This window comes from Podarcis cretensis (assembly GCF_951804945.1).
Source record: "Podarcis cretensis genome assembly, chromosome: 6".
In the NCBI taxonomy this organism is placed as follows: Eukaryota; Metazoa; Chordata; class Lepidosauria; order Squamata; family Lacertidae; genus Podarcis; species Podarcis cretensis.
In genome coordinates this window covers 290,946-313,539 of record NC_137175.1, presented here as the reverse complement: position 1 = coordinate 313,539, position 22,594 = coordinate 290,946, and the positions used below count along the sequence as shown (strand labels likewise).

At 58.2% G+C, this 22,594-nt stretch overlaps 3 protein-coding genes across 3 annotated transcripts in view; 1 reads left to right on the top strand and 2 right to left on the bottom strand.

The window, feature by feature from the left end:
• Positions 1 to 22,594, bottom strand: part of ELMO2 (engulfment and cell motility 2) — a 49,568-nt gene that overhangs the window by 20,423 nt on the left and 6,551 nt on the right. The gene's annotated exons all lie outside the window — the stretch shown is intronic.
• On the bottom strand, positions 182 to 10,248 carry DDX27 (DEAD-box helicase 27). Its single transcript, XM_079979167.1, has 21 exons — positions 10,115 to 10,248; positions 9,625 to 9,747; positions 9,240 to 9,299; positions 7,996 to 8,161; positions 7,749 to 7,798; positions 7,543 to 7,629; positions 5,363 to 5,468; positions 5,108 to 5,281; positions 4,819 to 4,969; positions 3,693 to 3,792; positions 3,312 to 3,453; positions 2,655 to 2,808; positions 2,480 to 2,561; positions 2,171 to 2,348; positions 1,956 to 2,062; positions 1,509 to 1,611; positions 1,295 to 1,392; positions 1,055 to 1,184; positions 857 to 944; positions 594 to 671; positions 182 to 484 (listed from the first exon to the last, which is right to left on the bottom strand). Exons 1-21 carry the CDS (start codon positions 10,199 to 10,201, stop codon positions 466 to 468), a joined length of 2,283 nt encoding a protein of 760 aa, XP_079835293.1. The 5' UTR covers positions 10,202 to 10,248; the 3' UTR covers positions 182 to 465.
• Positions 10,334 to 22,330, top strand: ZNFX1 (zinc finger NFX1-type containing 1). The gene is made up of 13 exons (XM_079978810.1): positions 10,334 to 10,550; positions 11,670 to 13,466; positions 14,430 to 14,549; positions 14,814 to 14,962; positions 15,551 to 15,694; positions 16,460 to 16,565; positions 16,693 to 16,934; positions 17,067 to 17,206; positions 17,915 to 18,069; positions 18,337 to 18,482; positions 18,592 to 18,702; positions 19,192 to 19,287; positions 19,410 to 22,330. The coding sequence occupies exons 1-13, from the start codon at positions 10,472 to 10,474 to the stop codon at positions 21,855 to 21,857; spliced, it is 5,733 nt and encodes a 1,910-aa protein (XP_079834936.1). The 5' UTR covers positions 10,334 to 10,471; the 3' UTR covers positions 21,858 to 22,330.

Sequence of the window (22,594 nt, the reverse complement as noted above, 5' to 3'; positions counted from 1 at the left end):
TATAGCAAGATTTCTGCCATCTTATTACACTGTTCTGTCCTGACACTGGGAATTTTTGACTTCATATTTCATAGCACACTTGAGTGGTTCACTTTCCCAATTACACACAGAAGTAGAGTTTCTCTACCACCACCCACACCTTTTTTTTTAGAAAGTGTCACATGAGACCTGTAGTCTGTCAAAAAAAGTCATTTTTAATGATAAACGTGTAGAATAATCTAGTTTTTCAGAACATGAACAGTTTCTTCCTCGGTGAGAAATGTTGGAAAGCAAATGGAGTTACAATACGCAGGCAAGCAAGACACTGGTGAATTCCTATTTACAGGCCGCAAGAGTGGGAAGCGGTCTGGCTTGTCCTTCCCAGGCCAAAGCTGCCGCCTCCAGGAAGACTCACTTGGATTCCAAGCCTCAAAAGGGCCTCCACCATCCAGAAACCCGCAAAGGCAGCCCAGGAGAGCTCCTGCCTCACTTCTTCCTCTTGTACCTGCACAAGGACGGGAAGCAGAAAGTGCGTCAGTCTCTGGTGGGAGAGGCAGAAGAGCCGGAGGGAGACACATGGGGGGTGGAAAAGGCAGGGAGCACAGGAGCCTCACCTGGAGCTGGCTGCTCTGAAATTCCCTCCCTTCCTCCTTGAGCCAAGACCCAGGCGCTTGCGGTCTTCGAACGAGGGCCTGCAGGAAAGAGATGTCAGGATCACGGCCAGGCAGGGCTGGCACAAGCCTGTCCCCCCCCCCCCCAAAGAGGTGGGTGCGGTTCCTTTACTGAAGGGGGTTGGACTAGATGATTCTAGCTGGGGAACGTCTGGCCCATTTTAGCAGTTGGGATGATGGGGAGGGGGGCCATGCACAATACTCACCCCGCCCGATACTGCTTCAGGGCTCTCCGGCTGGTGTTGGTGAGCTCCTCATCAAACACAGACGTCTTCTTGTGCTGCTGCCTGGGCCCTTGAGGAATGTGGCAGAGAGGGAGACCCTAGGTTAAAGCCAAGGCGACCTGCAGCCTGGCAGCCCCCTTGCTAGCCCCTCCCCTGCCGAGAAGTGGAGCTGCTGCTTACCTCCCTTGGCCGCTGTGGACGGAGCCTCCTCGGGGATGGCCCTGGCGCGCTTGGGTCGGCGATTCCTCTTGGCCAGGCGCTCAGCGTACATCTGGGACTTCAGGATTTCGAACTGGGACCGCTCCTCCGGCTGCAGGGACAGCACAAAGGGGGCTAGCAGTGCTTCCTCCCCCAACTCACTCACTAGCCCCTCCAAACAACCGGGGGCCCCCCATACACACACACTCAGCCACCGCTCACCGTCAGCTGGGCCGCCTTCTTCTGAGACTCCTTCATGAACTTCTTCCGCTTCTTGGTGCCTCGCAGCGCCAAGTCAAACTCCTGCAGGGCCTTGGCAACTGGGCGAGAGGTGAGATCCCAGAGGCAGAAGGTGAGAAGCCAGGCAAGGAGAGAACCCCCTTTCACAGCCAAGGCCCCCCCCTGCCCCCTCCCACTCTCCCAGCCAGGCCCTTACGCTTCTCCTTCTTCCTCTCCTCCCGGCTCTGGAACCAGCTGCGGGCAGCGCCCTCCGCCCCTTCCTGAGCACTCGTCTCCAGTTTCCGCTTGGCAGTGTTGATCTAGGAGGAGAGCAAAGTCAAGGGACTGCTGTTGGGAGAGCCCCTCTGTAGGAAAGTTAGTCTCTTTGGGCACAGCCTCAATGCCCAGGAACGTCGGTAGCGAGCCAAACAAGGGCTGCCCCATGTTCCCTCATCCACCTGGCAGGGCTGTGTCCCACGGGGGAAGTTACCACAAAAGGAGCCATCTAAAGGGGAATCCCGGAGGGGCAAAAAAGGAAGGCACTCAAACCAAGTTGCTCTGCAGGAACTTGCTTGCTCCCATGAGCCCAGGCATCCCTAAGGCCTCCTCCCGTCCCCCCACAGGGCCTCCTTCCCCCACCTTGCTGCCTCTGCCGCCTCCTCACCTGGGCCTCCGAGTGCTGCAGCTCCCTCTCCTCGCGCTCCAGGCGCAGCACAGCATAGACGTCCGACTCCAGCTTCTCAATCTTCTCCCGGAAGCGCAGAATCACATCTGGGGGCAAAGGGCAGCCGCTCAGCCTCCCACAGCGCCACCCCTGGCCTAAGGGTGCCCGTCCCCATGCCCTGCTCCCCAACCCCTCCCTGCTGCCACCATGCTTACCCTGGGGAAGGACCCTGGCCTTGACTGGCGCCTTGGCTGCTTTTACAATCTCCTTCAGCATCTTGCGCTCCTCCTCGCCCACCAGGGAGACGGAGCGGCCAGCCCGCCCTGCGCGTGCTGTGCGCCCCACGCGGTGCACGTAATGCTTGGTGGTGTTGGGCATCGTGAAGTTGATCACCTGTGGCGAGACAGGAGAGCCTCAGGAGAGCACCTGCGGGACCGGGCCAAGGGCCCAACAGGTCCAGCATCCCGCTCTCCTAGTGAGAAGCTGAGCAGGACCGAAGCTGGCTGAGGGGGAGAGCCACTGACCGTTTTGACACCTTCAATGTCCAGTCCTCGTGCCGCCACGTCCGTGGCCACCAGCACATCAATCTGCTCATCCTTGAAGCGCCTGCAGACAACGGCAGCATCCACAGAGAGGGAGCGTCAGGGGCAGCCGGCCTCTCTTGCACACACCCCTCCTCCCTGCTCCCCCCCTGCCTACCGGAGCCCTTCCAGGCGCTGCGCCTGCGAGAGGTCGCCATGCAGCTCCCCGACACGGAGGCCCATCAGGCCCAGAAGGATGTGCAGGCGATGCGCTTGCTTCTTGGTCTGCGTGAAGAGCATCACGTGGTCCAGGAATGTCCGAGTAAGCAGGGCTGAGGAGGAGAGGGATGGAAGGACACAAAACTCACAGATAGCCTGTGGAACTCACTCCCACAGGAGGCAGTGACGGCCACCAACCTAGGATGCTTTAAAAGAGAATTGGACCTGCTCAAGGGGGAGGAGAGGGCTTTTGGTGGCTCTTAGCCACAGTCGCATCAGCAGTGCTTCTGAATTCCAGAAGCTGGGAACCACAGGAGGGGAGAGGGCTTTTGTGCTCAAATCGGGCTTGGGAGGGGGGCTTCCTCACTGGGGCATTTGTTTGGGTGCTGGGCTAGATGGGCCTTTGGTCTGATCCTGCAGGCTCCGCTGATGTTCTTAAAAGCCTGGTGGGTCAGGCCAACAGCCCATCTAGTCCAGCTTCCTCTTCTCATGATGGCCAAAAAGAGGCAAACAGAATCTGAGCAACTCATATCCGGCAGAGCAACCATTATGGCTATGGGCTTAGGGGTCAGAAGCTGCCCCCGAGGGCTGCTGGACCCCCACTCCAGGCTCCCACCTGCCACAATCGCCTCCCGGTCTCCCTCGCGGCTGGGCCGGATGCGGACAAACTCCTGGCGCAGAAACGGGGCCACATCTGTGTTGCTGTTCACAAAGACCCGGACAGGGTTCTTCAAGGAAACGGAGGCCAAGTCTTTCACCTGCCAGAGAGGGGGAAGCTTCGTCAGCCCTGCCATGAAGGTCCCCCTAACACTCCACTCCTCCAAAGAGAAGCAAGACATCCCGGTCCAAGGGAGATCACGGGGGGGGGGGTCCCTGTTCTGTAGCAGAGCACCAAGACTCAAATACATGACAAGATTCCTGTGACCACTTCCTATCCGCCTAGCGCACTGTCACAACCGCACCCTCCCCAGTCTCCTCTCTGGGTCTCCCTTGGTACCTCGTCTGTCATGGTGGCAGAAAAGAGCATGGTCTGGCGATGTCGGGAACACAGCCGGATGATCTCCTTCATCTGCTCCTCAAAGTACTCATCCAGCATCCTGTGGGGAGCAAGAGAGGCAGGTGAGCAAAGAGGGCAGAGGGTGGAGAGTGAGGCCTCCTCCTCCAGGCACAAAAAATGACAACCCAGCCAGCCTGCGCCGAGATCCCAGGGGATGGGGCAGCACCCTGCAAGGAATGACTACAAGGCAAAAAGGGAGCAGAAAATAAGAGGTGTGCAAAATAACGCACAGGGTGAAGAAAGAAAAGAGGGAGATGTTTTTCTTTCCCTTCCTCATAATACTGAAAGGTGACATGACGGCTGTCTTCAAATATCTTAAGGGCTGTCGCATAGCAGAGAGAACAGCCTTGTTTTCTCCTGCTCTGGATGGGAAGACTTGAACCCATGGCTTCAAATGACAAGAAAGGAGATTCCGACTATAGACATACGGAAAAACTCTCTGACCGTAAGAGCTGTTCGACAATGGAGCGGTCTCCCACAAGAGGTGGTGGACTCTCCTTCCTTGGAGGTTTTTAAGCAGAGGTTGGGTGGCCAGCTGTCAGGGATGCTTGAGCTGAGATTCCTGCATGGCAGGGGGCTGGACTAGATGGCCCTTGTAAGTACCTTCCAACTCTACTGTTCTAGGACTCTGTGGTACTAGAACCCCAAGGAGCCGTCTAGTACAGCTGAATGTTGGAAGGCTCAGGGCAGATAAAGGAAGGAATTCACACAGGGCATAAACCTGGTGTGCTGATGGCCACAAACTTGAAGGACTTCAAAAGAGGACTGGACAAATGGACAGAGGAGAAGGTGGCTGCCCATTGGCTACTAGCCATGACAGCTCTGTTCTTCCTCCAGTGTCCAGGGCAGCCTACCTCTGAATATGGGGTTTGGGGATTCACAGATGGGGAGAGGATTGCTCTCGTGCTCAGGTCCTGCTTCTGGGGTTCCCTAGGCAGGCCTCTGATGGACCGCTGTGAGAGCAGGATGCTGGCCTGGGTGGGCTTCCTTTGGCCTGATCCTGCAGCCAGGCCTCTTGGTGTTCTGACGGCCTCTCCCCCCGCCTGTGCCCAGAGATTCTCCTCACCGGTCAGCCTCGTCCAGGATGAGGACCTCAACGCTGTCCAGGTGGAAGGAGGGGCAGTTGTGCAGGTGGTCAATGAGGCGTCCGGGGGTCGCGATGAGGATGTCGGGGCCCGAGCGCAGTGCTGCCTCCTGGGTCTTCAGGTCCAGGCCCCCTGCAAGGACACAAACCGGGTGGGGGCATCAGCTCACCGAATGCACTGCAGCCCCCTTGCCAGGCAGCATGGGTGCAAACAAAGTCAACCCCCCCCCCCCATGGAGCCCTCTCCATCTCCCAGGTCCTGCTCACTCACCCACGGCCAGGCAGGCGGTGACACTGGTGAACTGCGCCAGCTGCTTCGTGACAGAGTGGACCTGAATGCCCAGCTCCCGGGTGGGCACCAGAACCAGCACCCGCGTCACTGGGGCTTGGCGGGGCTTGTAGATCAGGCGCTCCAGCACAGGCAGAATGAAGGCCGCTGTCTTCCCTGAAGACAGATACATAGATCAGCCTCCGGGTCCACCCCAAGCCTTTGCCCCACCCCCACTCCCTTGAACCCGGGGCTTACCTGTCCCTGTAGCCGCACATGCGCAGATGTCCTTCCCCAGGAGCCCCACAGGGATGCAGGCCTTCTGGATGGGGGTCGGCTGCTTGAAGCCCAGGGCGGTTATTGCCTGCCAATCACAGCCGTTGGGAAGAAGCCAGTGTGAGCAGGTCTCTGCCCTACAACCATGCAAACGCTTAACTTGGAACGCGCATCAACATGCTGCTCTCTGGCCTCTCAGAGGGACTGGGTCTCCACACTGACATGGGCAGTAATCCCAGCATATGATCATTTCAGGGGAGATCAATGGAAAAGTGGCCATTTCTAGCTCAGCCTTGTTGGCTACTGCCCATACCCAGCCGAGGGGCGTCTTCAGTGCAGGAAGGCTGACTAAGTCACCCAAGGTGCCTCGCATGCTGGTTGGCCTAGCAGAATCCAAGAGAGAGAGACTGATCTACCCTCAGACTACAACTTATTTGAACTCAAGGGTTCTATCATCTCGAGGCAATACTTCAGGTAATTTTGCTGATAGCCTACAAAGGCAGTAATTCCAGTCTTTCTGCAATCTAATACCGTATTTTTCCGTGTATAACACGCCCCCTATTTTTTGGGACTCCAAATAAAGAAATCCCCCATATGCACTATCCATGTATAAGACGACCCCCAATTTTAAACTTGAAAAAATAGGGGGGAAATATAGTCTTATACATGGAAAAATACAGTAAATAATTATTATTACAACCCCAGAAAGTGAAATACTTGATTCTGGTGGCTGGTTTTATTCTGAATGTCAGGTGGCTAAGCGCTCTCAGAATCTTTAGAAAATAATAAAAAATTTTAGGAAAGTGTTTTTTTATACTAATGGAACCAATTACAGAATGTAGTAGAATTTCTTCTTACAGCTTTGGACAGTTGAGTCGTGTAACAATGGAGAAGAATTCATCTAGATTTCGGAGCATTGAATTGTGTGGACTGAGCAAAATGAAATATCCTACTGAAACAGCAGGAACCAATCTAGACAGCTGCTTTGACGGCAAAGTGTGCATGCACAAAAGGTCAACACAGTATCTTGTAGCATTTACAGATCTACCTTCAGCTTTCGATTTGATAGGCAGAGTTTGGTCTAAGCTGTTCAATATAAATATTAAAATAGGACTATTGATTTTAATTTTAAAACGACATTCTTATGCTCATCTTAAAGTGAAAGCAGGTTAAATGTCCACCTTACTAACCCTTTCTTAGCAAATAAACTGGACTGACAACCGACAAGGACCCCCTCTCCCCACATGAAGTGACCCTGACCCTGTGATCATCACCTGAGGCCCTTCTTCTGATGCCTCCTCCATGAGACGTCCAGAGGGCGGGCAAAACCTTTGCTGCTGTGGCTCCTCATCTGTGAAAAGCTCTCCCCAGAGAAGCTCGCCCGGCGCCTTCATTGCATATCTTTTTTTGCCAGGCAAAAACAATTTTTCTTCAATCAGGCCTTTGACTGATTAACCTTCTACAGCTTTTTTAATGTGTTTGTGGGAGGAGAGTTATGGGTTTGTTTTTGTTCTCTTATGTATTTTGTGGTCTCATTTTGTATTTTTATGTTGTGAACCGCCCTGTGATCTTCGGGTGAAGGCTGGCATACAAATTTAAATATAAATAAACAAGAACTTTCTTCTTCCATCCTCCAACTACAGGCTCATTTAAGGTCCATTTACCCAGAAGCCTCGAGCCCTGTTAACAGTACAGTGGAACCTCGGTGAAAACGTTCGAAAACCAAGAAGCAATGGGAGGTCGGCAAAATCCATTGAGAGAAAAGAAAAACACGCAGCGGACATGTTTGAAAACAGAAGCAATTACTTCCGGGTTTTCGGCATTCGGATTCCGAAACGTTCAGCTTCCAAGATGCTCAAAAACCGAGGTTCCACTGTATGATGAACATCCTAACGTTATCTTTGCTGCTAAACAGTAGTTTTTTGGGGTTTTTTGTTTTGCTGTCCTTCCAGTAAGAGATACCAAACAAGCCTGCATTTTCACAGATCTGTTTCTTTTGTTATTTTGTTTGAATTAGGCAAGGCATGTTTGCCTAATTTACTTCTGGGGCTACAAAAGCTGTCAAATGTGATGACTCAGTGTGGGCTGAGATTTGCCCATCCAAAAGAGACTAGGCAACCACCTTCGCCATCTCCCTCTGAAAGAAAGCAGGAACTGGCTACCTTCAGCAAGGGCCGAGAGAGGTTCATATCTTGGAACGACAGGCTGTCATCGTACTGTGAAGCATCTTCAAAGAACTGCTCAGGTTCCTAGAAAGGAGGATCAGAAAGAGAAAGCCTGAAACACAGATCCACAACATGAGAGAAGGACCCCTGTTTCTGCAGGTATTCCTTCTCACCCCAGCACCACCCAGAATCCAAAGGCTCACCTCCTCTCCACCTCGCTTCCTTTTCCGTCGCTGCTTCACCTTGAGTGTATCTGTAAAAAACATGACCCCCCCACCAATAGATGATCAGAACACCTTACAAATCAGAGAGCAGCGCCTCCTACTAAAACCTTGATTCATGCAGCTAGCTGCAAAAGGCATGTCAGCTGCCCCACTGTAAGGCACAGAAGACGCACACTTGCTCTCTTCTGCCCCGGTGCCTGCACAGCACATCCATCGTCATGGTTACCAGCTTTTGTGAAGATGCTCTCATCTGCCGAAGAGTACTCAGACTCCAACTCCTCCTCTTCCTTTGCATCTTCCTCCTCACTTCCTCCAGCATCCACCTTGTCTACATTCTCCTGTGCAGCCTCCCCAGCATCTTCTTTTGCCGGCCCTTGTTTAGCTTTCTTTTCCTAGAAAAGACCCCCCCAAATGAGACATTGTTTTTCCTGCCCAGCCTCCTTCTCTATGGCCAAAGAGTTTATTGTCTTGACCAAAGACCCTAACAATTTCATTACAATTTGCCAAACTGTAACAAACAGCATACAACAACTACGTACTCCAAGGCATCAAGCATTTAAAGGAAAGGAGTCAGAGTCCGTATCATCTGCTAGCTCATACCTAGCTTAACTTCCATTAGACCTCTGAATCTCCAGCGTAACTTTATGCAATATTGTTTCTTTTTCTCATCTTTCTTGCAGCCAGAACATAAAGCACCACTTTATGTGACACAAATCCATTAGCGTCAAATATGTTAGGAAATTGTTTCTGCCATTGTAAGCCTGCTTCTAAACCTCCTTCTCTAAGATTCCACGATTAAATAATGTTCCACTGAACCAGAAAAACTGCTTGAAGATTCTCCAAGGGCCCCTACAAAGATGCAATCACACGGCAGGCGCCTTATGCAAAAGGCAAAGCCCGCACAGCTCTTTCATGGGTTACACATGCTGCCCCATCCAAAAGCTGATCTTGCATTAAGCAGAGGATTGGGATAGAAGACCTTCCAGGTCCCTTTCAAATGTATGGTGTTATGAATCGCCACCTGCCCTGACTTTGGGGTCCTGAAAATGGGAAGTTCTGTTGTGCTTAGATAAGTCACTCTGCAGTCACAGAAGTTCCCCTGCACGTGAAACAGATCAGTTGGACACTTTGTTTTGGAGGACACTACTTTTGGAAGGCAGCACAACATCCACACACAGGCGCCCAAGTGGTGGGGACTGAGGGGTATTCAGCACCCCCAAATTTTTCAGGGAGGGGACTGAGCTGCCCCAAAATCCTGTGGCCCTGCTCCTCCTCCTCCTCCTTGCCTGATGTTGCGTGGGGAGGAGGAGGCCAAGCATGGAGCCCAGCTCCCCATTCCGCACCCAGCGCTCGAGTACCGGCACATGACGTGTAACATGATGTGCCCCTGCAATGTCGAGGGCAAATTGCTGCCCTTATCCACGCAGAGACAGGATCCCAGAAGATTCCAAACCGGTGGGAATTTCTAACCTGGGCTTTCCTTTTCTTTCTTACAGTTGCAATCTTCTCGTCCAGGCTAGTAGCGGATCTCTGCATAAGAGAAAACAAACAAGGTGAGTGCAGGAGTGAAACCCCAAAGATCAGAAGCTCCAGCAGGATGACCTCATGGGAACCCTGAGGCACAGAGCAACCTTCCCATCGGGACTTTGCAGGTCTCAGAGAGAGGAGCAGGGGGACAGAGAGAAGGCCCGGAAACCTTTCTTGCTCCAGAGGAGGATGAAGAAGAATTGGCAGTGGCTTCGGAGAAGCTGCCCTGCTGGATCATGCCAGAAGGTGGTGGTGGGAGGTTTTTTTTTGGGGGGGGATGATGGCGCAGAGTATGTGCCCCTGCAGAGCCCCCCGCCCCCGCTCTCACCTTCCCCTTGAGCTGCCTCAGCACCTCCGCCCAGGGGCCTCCGCTGGGCCCCGCCGACGCCTCGGCGAACGCAAAGCCCGCCGCGAAGTCTCCGCTGCGACCGCCTCGGCCCACAGACACCTCCTAGGGGGAGACGAGACAAGAGAGGTGAGCGGAGAAAAGACGGACCGAGGGAGGGAGGGAAAGAAAGGGGGGAGAAAAGAAGGAGGGAGAAATAGAGAGCGAAAGGGGGAGAAGGAGAAAAGAGGGAGGGAAAGAGAGAGGGAGAAAGAGAGAGGGAGAAAGAGAGAGAGAAAGGGGGAGAAGGAGAAAAGAGGGAGGGAAAGAGAGAGGGAGAAAGAGAGAGGGAGAAAGAGAGAGAGAAAGGGGGAGAGGGAGAAAAGAGGGAGGGAGAGCAAGGCCCCGCCGGAGAGGAGGAGGACGAGTGGGGCAGGCGCTGCCCGGCTCTCCCTCCCTCCCTCCCCTCCCTCGCCGCCGCCCCCTCGCCTACCTCGCTCTCGGAGCCGCTCTCCTCCTCCTCGGCCTCCGCGGCCTCCTCGCCGCCCAGCCTGGCCCGCCATCCTTCCCCGAGCTCCATCGTGGTGTCTGAGGGACCGGAAGTGCAGAGCTCCGGGTGCGCCCACGCAGAGCTCCGTCCGTCCGGCTCCCTTTCCCTTCCGCCGGGGACGGCGACCGGGGCGCCGGGGTTCCTCGGCGGGGCGGGGCCGGGCGGGAAGCGAAAGCGAAAGCGGGGGCGGAGCCAGCCGGGAAGGGGAAAGCGAAAGTCGAAACTGAGCCGAAAAGCCGGTGGCGGAGGAGGCGGAGGCGCCTCGACGGGACGGAGCGGAGCGCAGAGCGGAGCAGAGCCATGGAGGGGCGCGGGCGAGGAAGGGGGCAGCAGCAGCGGCGGCCGCGAAGAGGCGGAGGAAGAGGAGCGGGAGGCCGAGGTAACAGCCACAATTGAAGAAGAAGAATTCTAAGAATAATAATTTATTATTTCTACCCCGCCCATCTGGCTGGGATTCCCCAGCCACTCTGGGCGGCTTCCAACAAAAGATTAAAAATACAGTGGTACCTCGGGTTACAGACGCTTCAGGTTACAGACTCCACTAAGCCAGAAATAGTGCTTCAGGTTAAGAACTTTGCTGCAGGATGAGAACAGAAATCGTTCTCCGGCGGTGCGGCAGCAGCAGGAGGCCCCATTAGCTAAAGTGGTGCTTCAGGTTAAGAACAGTTTCAGGTTAAGTACGGACCTCCGGAACGAATTAAGCACTTAACCCGAAGTCCCACTGTACATTGAAACACCAGTCATTGAAAGCGGCTGGCCGGGCCAGAGCGGAGGAGAAGCGCAGCTTTCGGGGACCGGGAGCGGAGGCTCCCCTGAGGCAGGAGGGGAGGCTCCGCCCAAAGCCTGCGCTTCTCGCCGGGACAGCGGGAGGATCCTCGACCTGGGAAGAGGGAGGGGATCCCCGGGGCCCATCGAACTCAACCCCCGCAATGCAGGACTCGGGGGATCCCTGACGGAGGGTCCACCCCGCTCGCTCCGGAGTCCAAAGAGGGGCTTCTGCCCCCCCTCCCGCCTCCCAGGGCGACCACGGGCTGGTTGGGGAGGCGTCTCCGCCTTCGTCAGGTTCGGCGTGAGCGGAGAGCCCCGGTCTTCTCCCTGCTGCCGCACCGGGATGAGAAAGCGCAAAAAGGAGCCCGGCAATTGCTTCAGCTTTGGCGGCTGGATCTGGTCCAGCGTCCCCTTCCCGCCGGGAAAACCCCGTCCTGCGGCTCCGGCTCTGGGCAGCGGGAGGTTGGGCGACCCCGCCCGACTCGGCTCTCCGCCCCCGGCCCGCCCCCGGTCCATCGTTTCTGGGGGAGGAGCCGCCAAATGGGAGGAGGAGGGAGCCGCCCAGTTCCCGCCCAGATCCCTCTGGATGCTGCCCCTGGGTGGAGAATTCAGCCCCTGCCTAACTTTGGAGGGGCGAAGCCAAAGTTATCCCCTGATGGGGGGGGCAGAAGGGGGCAGCACTTGGGCTTCTGCCCAGAGACTCTCTAACTCCCCTCTTTTCCTTCTGCAGAGCCTCAAGATGGAGGAGCCTCCCAGCAGAACAAAAGTGGGCAGCGTGAGGGGGGCCGTGGCAGAGCTGCGGAGTGGAGGGCTGGCTGTGGCCGGACCCCCCACCAGGACGGGGCACGCAACCCCAGCAGGCTGGCTGAGGGGGCACCCAGGCGGCCGGGGGCAGAGGGGAACCGTTTCCCTCGCAGAGGGGGCGTCTGGCCTGGGGCTGATCCGAGGGAGGAGCAGAGGGCTGGGGGACAGAACCAGGGAGGGCCGGCCAGGGATGGCCCAGGAAGGCAAAGAGAGGGGGCCCCAAACGCTGACCCCACCCAGCGGCCCCACGCAGGGCCAGGAGGCTCTCAGCAGCAGCGAGGCCCGATGATCGGCCCCCGCTTCCTCCGTGAACTCCTCGAGAAGGACCCTTCGGAGGTGGCCATCACGCTGGCTTCCAGCCCCCGCCTGCGGGAGGCGCTCTCCTCAGTTGCCATGAGGCCGGACTTGGTACAGCTGCTGTGCCAGGTTCTCCGCAAGGCCTGCCTCTCCCGCATGGACCGCCAGAGCATTCAGCGGCTGCTGGAGACGGTGAAGGAGTCCTCCTTCCTCCGCGTCTGCCTGCCCCAGTACCTGGCCAACATGCTGATGGAGGCCCGGCCGGAGGTGCGGCACCAGTGCCCCCAGCACATTGCCAGCGTGGTGGTGCTGGTCCAGGAGCTGGTCAGCATCTTCCCGGCCAGCTCCCTCCAGAAGGTGGCCCTGCTGATGTCCGTCCTGCCGGGCTCCGTCAACGGCCTCCGGGCCCTGGGGGTGGACTTCCCAGAGGAGCTGGACCAGAGTCTGGAGAAGCTGCAGGGCTTCATCCAGCACCTCCAGGAGCGGCGGCGCGAAGGCACCTTGCGGGTGGACAGCTGCACCCTCCTCCAGCCCACCGCCCCGGGCGAGGAAGGGGAGTACCGCGCCATGTCCATCTACCCCACCTACGAGGAGGTGAACCGCGGCCAGAAGCCCTTCCTGCGCCCCAACCTCATCAGCCAGCCCTACGAGAGCCCCGCCGTTTACCTGGACACCCACTTTCGCCTCCTGAGGGAGGACTTTGTCCGGCCGCTGAGGGAGGGCATCCTCCAGTTCCTCCAGAGCTTTGAGGATGCCGGCCCGGGCAGGAGGAGGTTTGACGACATCCGCGTGTACCTGGACGCCCGGATCCTGGCTCCGCTCTGCTCCCGGACCGGCATTGACTACAAGGTGCACTTTGATTCCACGCCGCTGGGCGCCGTCCGGTGGGAGAACTCCAAGCGCCTGCTGTACGGCTCCCTGGTCTGCCTGTCCAAGGACAACTTTGAGACCTTCCTCTTTGCCACGGTCTCCGACCGGGAGCCCCAGGAGCTGCGCAAGGGCTTTGTCCACCTCTCCTTCACCGCCCACAGCCAGGCCCTGCTGGCCGAGGTCCAGCCCTCCCACTCCTTCGTCATGGTGGAGACCACCGCCTACTTCGAGGCCTACCGACACGTCCTGCAGGGCCTGCAGGAGCTGCGGGAGGAAGACGTCCCCTTCCAGAGGTACATTGTCCACTGCGAGGCCCAGGTGAGGGAGCCGGCGTACCTGCGGAGGGAGCCGGGAAGCAGCCTCTACGACCTCAGGTGCCTGATGGCCAAGCCTCCCCCTGCTGGGGCGGAAGGAGCCCCTGAGGGCCGTGTCGACGTGCTGGATGCCTCCCAGTGGCCGACCCAGGAAGCCGTGGGCCTGGATGAGTCCCAGCTGCAAGCCCTGAAACTCGCCCTGACCAAGGAGCTGGCCATCATCCAAGGGCCTCCGGGAACAGGTGAGTCGGGCACCCCATCCTCCGAGGAAGAGGTGTCTGTTGCAGGAACTGGGGTTGGGAGGAGGAGCCTTTCGCCGCAGAGGAGTTCCAGGGTCTCTCCAGGGCCGGAAACTGTATGTATTTATCACATTTCCGTCCCTTGATGGCAGAGTCCCATATAAGTTTCGACACACGTCCGAAAGATAACGTGCACACGTTGGCAGAGTCAGCAAAAGCAGAGCTGTGGTGGAATTGTAGCATCAAGCATCTTTATTTATGGCAAAGAAATAAAAGCAGCTTCCTCACACATCCTCTCTGTTGGAGACAGAAAGAACAAAGCGGAAGTTTATCAGCCTGACTTCCATTCGCACATTCATAACAAATGAAATCATCCGGTCTTGTGACCCTTTGCAATAGCAGCAATGAAAATTACTGACAGTTTCCTCTGAGGAACTCAGGGTGCAGCACGCAGAATTCTCCTTCCTGTTTTATCCGCACACCAACCCTGTGAGGCAGGCTAGGCCCAGAGGCACACTAAATGAAGTGCAAGGCTGACTTAGGGATTTGAACCCCGGTCTCTCCCAGGTCCTTGTCTGATGCTCTAACCACTGTACCACCATGCCTTTCCAGATGGAGGCTCAGATTTCTACCTGAAACGGGTGGGTGTGAAGTGGAGCCGGCCAGCTGGCTGGATCCTGACACCCTACAAGGCCCATTTTTCCGACCCCCCGTCACTCTGGCATCGGGTGTCTTCCTTTGCCTCATGGGATTTGAACCCGAGCCAAGGCTGGAGGGTGCTGCTTGCCTGCAGATCCTGCTTGGAATGGCAGTGAGTTGGCTGTGGCAAGGGGAGTGCGGCTTGTGACCCCCCCAGCTGCTAGCCTTTCTTGGTGGGGGGGATGGCTGAGGCTGCAGGGGGGCCCTCTGATGCCCGTTGGGGGTTGGTAGACGGAGCTTCCTGCTTTGACAGGGCTTTTCCCACAGGGAAGACCTACGTTGGGCTGAAGATCATGGAAGTCCTGCTGAGAAACAAGGCCGCCCGTGGAGAGACCCCCATCCTTGTGGTCTGCTACACCAACCATGCCCTGGACCAGTTCCTGGAAGGTGGGGGGTCTGCCTGCCCTGGGCAGCAGCACCTTGGCCGGGTGGGGAAGGGGGGGAGAGGAGAGAATAGAGATTGGCGGAATTACCCTCAAGGGCCATCCAGTCCAATCCTCTGCATTGCAGGAATTACTGAGACTCCTTTGCGGGGGGGGGGGTGTCGCTGTACGGGTGGTTGCCCATTGTCCTGGCAGTGGCGGGAGGGTGTGGGTCCCCTGCTTAGATATCCCACCTTGACTTTTACGTCTCCCCCCCCCCCCCGGCCAGGAATCCAGGCGTTCCAGCCGGCGGGCATCGTGCGGGTTGGCGGCAGGAGCAACAGTGAGAAGTTGAAGCCGTTCACCCTGCAGCAGCTGCGGGGCAGAAGCGACTTCTGGAGAGGCCTGCCTGGCCACCTCCGGTGGTCCTACAATGATGTACGTGCGAGGAAGGGGGAGGGGGGCTGGTTTGGAGGGTGTCGTTCATGGGGGGGGGTTGCTGGGACTTTGCCCATGAGAACAGCCAGATCAGCAAAGCACAGGGAAATGGAGGGACCCCCAAGAGTCATCTAGTCAACCCCTGCAACGCAGAAATTGCAGCCCAAGAACCCCTCCCATGCCGCCACCCAGCCTCTGTTTAAATACCTCCAAGGAAGGAGAGAGTGCCCCCCTTCTGGGGGAGTCTGTTACACAGACGGACATCTCTTCACCTTGGATGCTCAGGCCATTGCCAGAGCTGAGGGCTGCTTTGTCCCTGGAGCGCAGCACCTGTGGAAATGCTGCCTTGTTGCTGAAAGGGAGCTCCACGCTGCCTCCCCAGACCAGGGCCAGAGCTGGAGGTTGGGCGGAGCAGAGGGACTGAGCAGGGTGCCCTTGGGGGGAGAGCAGTTGGAGGCGCCAGCAGAGGAAGGGCGGGAGTGGAGCTGCCCGGCCAGGCGCCCCCAGCTGTCCTCTGCTGGGTCTTGATCCCTTGCTGGGCTTTGTCCGCTCGAGGGGCTGACCTGGCCTCTTTTTTCCCGAGGGCAGATCACCTGTGAGATGCGGGAGGCCGAGTTCGAACTCAACCGAGGGGCGGCTCAGCTGGAGTGCGGGCTGCACGGGATTCTGCACGAGAAGCACCTGCGGAGCTGCATCTCCAGCCAGCACTGGGAGAGCCTCGTGAGGGGCCTGGTAAGGAGCAGGAGGGGCGCATCGGGGGGGGGGCGGCGGAAGGCAGCCCCGCAAGAAGACACCCCACCGGGATCTCCCCGTCTTAGGGACCAAGTGCCCCTGGGAGAGCAGAGGGGGAGCCCCCGAACTCCTCAAGGGCTTCTCCAGCCCCTCAGCTGGAAGCAACAGAGCAGGGGCCAAAGTCTTGGGCGAGAGTGTGAGCTGTTTGGCTGCTCTGATGAGTAGGAATTCCTCCCTCAAAGGGGGGGGGGGGCTGATGGGGACTCCAGTCATGGAAGAAACCACCCTATTTATTTATTTACTTATTTATTTCATTAAATTGATAGATGCACCTGCTTGAAATTTGTGTGTGTGTTTATATACGTAGAAACAATCAAGAAAAATTCAGGATGTTGAAAGTTTCTAACTATCTAGGTTAGGCTTGTCTAGAAAGGAAGTTTTCAGCAGGCACCAAAAAGAGCAAAGTGGCAGCGTCTGCTTGATGTCAAGAGGCAGGGAGTTCCCAAGGGCAGGTGCTTCCGCACTAAGCCGTCAGCACCCATGAAAGACCCATCGCCCTGGAGGGAGATTTTGCCAGGAAAACCTTCTGCTGCAGAGAGACCTCCTGGCTCTCTGGGAGCACGAGGCGGTTGCAAGGGTTCCCCGCCTTCCCCGCCCCTCTCGTGGCCCCCAGCTCCTGCTTGCCTTCCTGTCTTGGGGTCCCTGGGACTGTGGCACCCACCCACCCACCGCTGAGCCTGTCTGACCTGCTCCTTCTTGCTCCAGGAAGAGGACTGGATGGATCCAAAGCACTCTCTGATCCTGGAGTGGCTGGGACTTGGCGCCACGCCGGTTGAAAACATGGCCGATCCAGGATGGCCAGAAAATGCAGGTAAGGGGCTTTCCTTTGGGCAGCTTCTGGGTGGGACAAGGATGAGGTGGCGAGTTCGAGACATGGAAGGAGCCTGGGGCCTGCCCACTCTCTGCCGCCACCTACCGGTCTCTGTGTGGCCCTTCAGGCGTTGAGGAAGACCAGGAGGCGGGGGAAGGCCCACAGGCAGAGCCAGAGCTGCTGCAGGTCGTGGAAGAGGCAGACTTGATTCAGCGCGAGCGGCTGCTGGACCACGATGAGGACGGGCGGCTGCGGAGGAGGAAACCCCCCAGGCACAACCTGGACGACCTGTTTCTGGCCATGCGGTTGGATGATGAGGAGAAGGGGGAGCAGAGAGCCCCACATGGGGCAGAAAACGCTGGGTTTCAGGTATTGAGGGGGGGACACACAGTGCGTCGCATTGGAGGGGGTGAAAGCTCTGTTGTCGCTGCCCCTGAGGCGGGCAGGACAGGGGTTGCCCCGGCCTCCTCCTCACCTGCCCACCTCCGGTTCTCTCTGCAGCTGCAGCCGGGCCAGAAGAAGAAGATGAAGCGACAAGCAAAGGCAGAACTGAAAAAATGGGAGGCGATGACCAAAGAGGAGGCTGAGGCCGTCCTGGATGTGTGGCAGCTGAACCTCAGCTCCCGCTGGAAGCTCTACAGGTAACTTCTGCTCCAGGGGCCTCCCCCACAGATAGAATAACAGAATCATGGGAAGGAACCCCAGGGGTCAACTAGTCCAGCCCCCTGCAATGCAGGATCTCAGCTGAAGCATCGCTTAAAGATGGCTGCCCATCCTCTGCTTTAAAACCTCCAAGGATAGAGACTCTACAGCCTCTCGAGGGGACCATTCCAGTGTCAAACAGCTCTTATGCTCAGAAGGTTTTTCCTGGTGTTGAGTCAGAGTCTCATTTCTTGCAACTTGAAGCCACAGGTTCAAGTCCTACCCACCGGAGCAGCAGAAAATAAGCTTGCTCCCACTTCTCAGCCTTGAGATATTTGAAGAGGGGTCTCACATCTCCTCTCAGCCTCGTCTGTTCCACGCCAAACATCCCTAGCTCCTCAAAAGGCTTGGTTTACTGACCCTTGATCATCCTCTTAAAATTGTGGTGCCCAGAACTGGACACAGCATTCCAGGTGTGGTCCGACCAAGGCAGCATAGAGTGGGACTATGACTTCTTCCCATGATCTGGACACTCGAGTTCTGTGGATTCACATTTTTTGCTGCTCCATCACACAGTTGACTCGTGTTCAGCTTGTGATCCTTTTCACATGTGCCACTAGCAAGTTAGGTGTGTGTGCCCCCCCCCTTATATTGGTGCCCCTGGTTCTTTCTGCTTAAGGGCAGAACCTGACCTTTGTACCGCACAGGTACTGGTTGCGGAAGCACCAGGCTGAGATCCAGCGCGAGCTGCTGCACCACAAAGAGAAGTACCAGGCGGCGGCCGACAGGCTGGCTGAGCTCCGGCAGCACCAGGACCTCTGCGTCTTCAGAACAGCCCAGATCGTGGGCATGACGACCACAGGTGAGGATGAGGCTGTGCAGCAAGCTGCCCCACACACCCTGGGGGGCCCACCTGTGATGGGGGGGGGGAGTGAAGAGGAGCCTCTCTCAACTGCTTCCTTGCCCAGCTGCAAGACAACACGCCTGCAGGGCTGCCTGTGGGTCTTACTCTCCAGTAGTTGCTGCCGTTGCCCTCACACTTCCTCTAGTTGGAGAGGGGGCAGCCTGGCTTGGAGGCAGAGGGGGCAGAGATCAGGGCGTCCCCTAACCGCCCCCCATCTCACCCCAGGAGCCGCTCGGTACCGCCAGGTCCTGCAGCAGGTGGCCCCTCACGTGGTCATTGTGGAAGAGGCGGCCGAAGTCCTTGAGGCCCACGTCATCACCACGCTGAGCAGGGCCTGCCAGCACCTCATCCTCATTGGAGACCACCAGCAGGTAGGTGGGTGGGTGGGCCAGATGAGGGGCGGGGTCTGCTGGCCTTGGGCCCCACCCCTTCTCCCCCGCCCCCCACCCCACGGGCTCCATCTTCCTTCTTTCCTTGCAGCTGCGCCCCAGCGCCAACGTCTACGACCTGGCCAGGAACTTCCACCTGGAGGTGTCTCTCTTTGAGCGGCTGGTGAAGGTCGGCCTTCCCTTCGTCCGCCTCGCTTTCCAGGTGAGGCACAAGCAGGGGCCCCCCCCGGCCCCCTCCCCTCCCTCGCTCTGTGGTGACCGCTGGATCAGGCCAAAGGGGGCTCAGCCGGTCCAGCGGCCTCTTCTCCGAGAGGCCCAGCAGATCTCCAAAGGGAAATCCACAAAGTCAGGATCTGGGTGCAAGAGCACTGGCTCCCCTCGGGGGAGGGGGGAGGGTTCCAGCAGCTGGGATTGGGAAGCATTGACAGCCTCCAAATGGGGGTTTCTCTTTTTCATGCACAAGCAAGGAAAGAGGGGAGAGGAGCTGGGAGCCTTTCCTGCCTGGCTGGGGGCCGCCCCGGACCCTGGCTGCTCTCCTCTAGGGTGGGCGGCCCAGAGGCAGCCAGACATGGTTCCCCCCTCAGACCTTGAAGCAGAGAAGGGTGGTGGCCGCCTGAGGCAGCCCCTCTTTTCGTGGGGGTGGTTGCCTTCCCCTCTCCATCCCCTCTCCCTCGGCTTGCCCTTTTTGCAGCACCGCATGAGGCCAGAGATCGCCCAGCTGCTCACCCCGCACATCTACCAGGACCTGGAGAACCATCCCTCGGTGCTCCGCTACGAGAACATCAAGGTGAGCATCATCTTTCCCCTCCCCTCCCCTCGCCTCCGCCTGGCTGGCTGGCAGCCTTTGGCCAGGAGACTCTGCCTTGCCAGCTCAGCAGCCTCCTCTCCTCTCCTCTTCTCTCTGCTCAGGGCGTTTCCTCCAACCTTTTCTTCGTGGAGCACAGCTTCCTCGAGCAGGAGATCCAGGAGGGCCGCAGCCACCAGAACCAGCACGAGGCCCAGTTTGTGGTGGAGCTGTGCCGCTACCTGCTGCGCCAGGGCTACCAGCCCTCCCAGATCAGCATCCTCACCACCTACACGGGGCAGCTCTTTTGCCTGCGCCGCTTGCTGCCGGCCAAGGAGTTCCAGGGCGTCAAGGTCCACGTGGTGGACAAGTACCAGGGGGAGGAGAACGACATCATCCTGCTCTCCCTGGTGCGCAGCAACCTGGCGGGGCGGGTGGGCTTCCTGCAGATCCCCAACCGCATCTGCGTGGCCCTTTCCCGCGCCAAAAAGGGCCTCTACTGTGTGGGCAACATGGGCATGCTCAGCCAGGTGCCTCTCTGGAGCAGGATCCTGCACACTCTGCGCGAGAAGGGCCATGTGGGCCAGGCGCTGCGCCTGGCCTGCCAGAACCACCCGCAGACCAAGACGGACGTGGTGCAGGCAGAGGACTTCCGCCTGGTGCCCGAGGGGGGCTGCAGCGTCCCCTGTGACACCCGCCTGGGCTGCGGCCACGTCTGCCCCCGGGCGTGCCACCCCTACGACCCGCAGCACAAGGAGCTCCGCTGCTTGAAGCCCTGCCAGAAGGTGCTGTGTGACAACGGGCACCGCTGTCCCCAGCTGTGCTGTGAGCCCTGCGGGAAGTGCCAGGTGAAGGTGCCCAAGACGGTGCCCAGGTGCGGCCACCAGCAACAGGTCCCCTGCTCAATGGCTGCCGAGGATTTCTGCTGCAAGGAGCCCTGCGGGAAAACCCTGGAGTGCGGGCATGCCTGCCAGCTCACCTGCGGCCAGCAGTGCGAGAGGCGCTGCCCAGAGCTGGTCCTGGCGACGCTGCCTTGTGGGCACAGCCAGGAGGTGCCATGTTCAGCAGCGTCAGAGATGGCATACGGGCGTCCCATCCGCTGCAAGACGAAGTGTGACAGCGTCCTGGAGTGTGGGCATCCTTGTCCAGGCTCGTGCCATGCTTGCTTCGGGGGCCGCTTCCACCAGCCGTGCCGGAGCCCCTGCAAGCGCCCGCTGGTTTGCGGCCACCAGTGCCGCCAGCCCTGCACCAGGGACTGCCCCCCGTGCCGCCAGCCCTGCCAGAACCGCTGCGTCCATAGCCGCTGCCCCAAGCAGTGCGGTGCGCCCTGCTCGGCCTGCATGGAGCCCTGCGAGTGGCGCTGCCAGCACCACCAGTGCAGGCGCCTGTGCTCTGAGCCCTGTGACCGGCCGCGCTGTGACGTGCCCTGCCCCAAGCGCCTCCCTTGTGGGCACCCTTGTGCCGGGCTGTGTGGGGAGCCCTGCCCACAGAAGTGCCTGACCTGTGACGCGGAGGAGCTGACGCAGATCTTCTTTGGCTGCGAGGATGAGCCGGATGCCCGCTTTGTGCAGCTGGAGGACTGTGGGCACATCTTCAGTGCGCTGGGCCTCGACCGCTACATGGATGGCGACGAGGAGGAAGAGGAAGGGGCTGTCCGGCTGAAGGTGTGCCCCAGCTGCCAGACGCCCATCCGGAAGAGCCTGCGCTATGGCACGCTGGTGAAGAGGAGCCTGGCAGAGGTGGAGGTGGTGAAGGGGCGCATGCAGGGCAGCTCGGCCGAGATCGGCTCGGGCGCCCTCCAGCTGATGAGGGCGCTCCAGCAGGAGACCACCCTGAGGCGCCACCTGACCAGGCAGCACAGGCAGCTGAGGGAGAGGCTGGAGGACGACTCCCTCTCCGCCAGCACCCTGGGGCTGGTGGAGACCCTCTTTGGCTTCTATGCGCAGGTGGCAGGCTTGATGGCCAACGTAGGAAAGTTGGCGCAGCCGGAGCAGGAGGGCGTGAGGAGGCGCCTGGCCGAGGTGGCCGGCTGGCTAGACCAGCCCCGCGACAGCTTCAGTGGGCAGCAGGTGTCTGAGCTGCGGACCGAGCTGCGGCGGATGACCTACCTGGTGGAGCTCCTGGCGAGGTGCAGCACCGCTGGGGAGAAGGCCAGCCGGGCCCCAGGCACAGCGGAGCTGGTCAGCGCGGCCCGGAAGGTCCTGGAGGGGCCTGGCAAGTTCACCCCTGAGGCCGAGAGCGAGGCGAAGGCCAAGCTGAAGGAGCTGGAGGCTGTTCTGCCCACCGTCGCTGGGCTGGGCATCTCCGAGGAGGAAAGGAAGCAGATTGTGGCGGCCGTCAGTGGAGCCACCCGCGGGCACTGGTTCAAGTGCCGCAACGGGCACTTCTACGTCATTGGCGAGTGCGGGGGGGCCATGGAGACGACCCGCTGCCCGGAATGCCGGGAGACCATTGGGGGCGAGCACCACACGCTGGAGTCCAGCAACCGGCTCGCCCCTGAGATGGACGGGGCAACCCACGCTGCTTGGTCCGAGGAGGCCAACCGCTTGAACGTGAATAATTACCTGCGCTAGGAGGCTGGCCCCCCTCACAGGAGCTGCTTTCCATAAAATATTTTAATATTTTTATCACATATTAATATTTTTTACCACGTTTGGGCACCCTATCATGGTGGACTTGGTTCAATGAAAGAGTTGCAGAGCTTTTAACATGACAACAGGGGGTGAGATGAAGCAAACAGTAAGATGAGCAGGTAAAGGCAACTCAGGAAGTTGCTCCTTGCTGTCTCTCCTCACCTGCCCTGCAGCTCCAGGAGCCACGTTCTGCTTCCCAGCTGCTCTGTCTTTTCCAAAAAAGCAAGATGACAAGTGTCAAAGTGCTTTTACACTCAAGTAGTATATCGCTTTTGTGAAACGTAATCGCCCTGGGTTGTCGGAGGGGCTGGGAATGGGCAGTACAGGACCCCACACTCTGCTCATGGCGCCCCTGTCCTGACAACACTCTGCCTGCCAGATTTTACTCTTGCAAATAAATTTGTCCTAGCGGATCCCCCGTTGTGCTTCTGAGTGTCTTTTCTGTGGGAGGACGGCACCCTTCTGTGGGGGCCAGCAAAGGGCTTGTGTCCTGGACGATGCCAAAGGTCATCATACAAGAGACTTCAGCCAGGAGATAGAAGCAAAAAAGCAGCTAGAAGCCCTGGGTTACATCTGTATTCCAAAGTTTCCCATAATACAAGAAAGTGTGTGGTCTCAGGTAGAACCTGAGATCCAGGCATGCCCCTGTCAATTGCAGTACAAAGGAAAGCATTTAC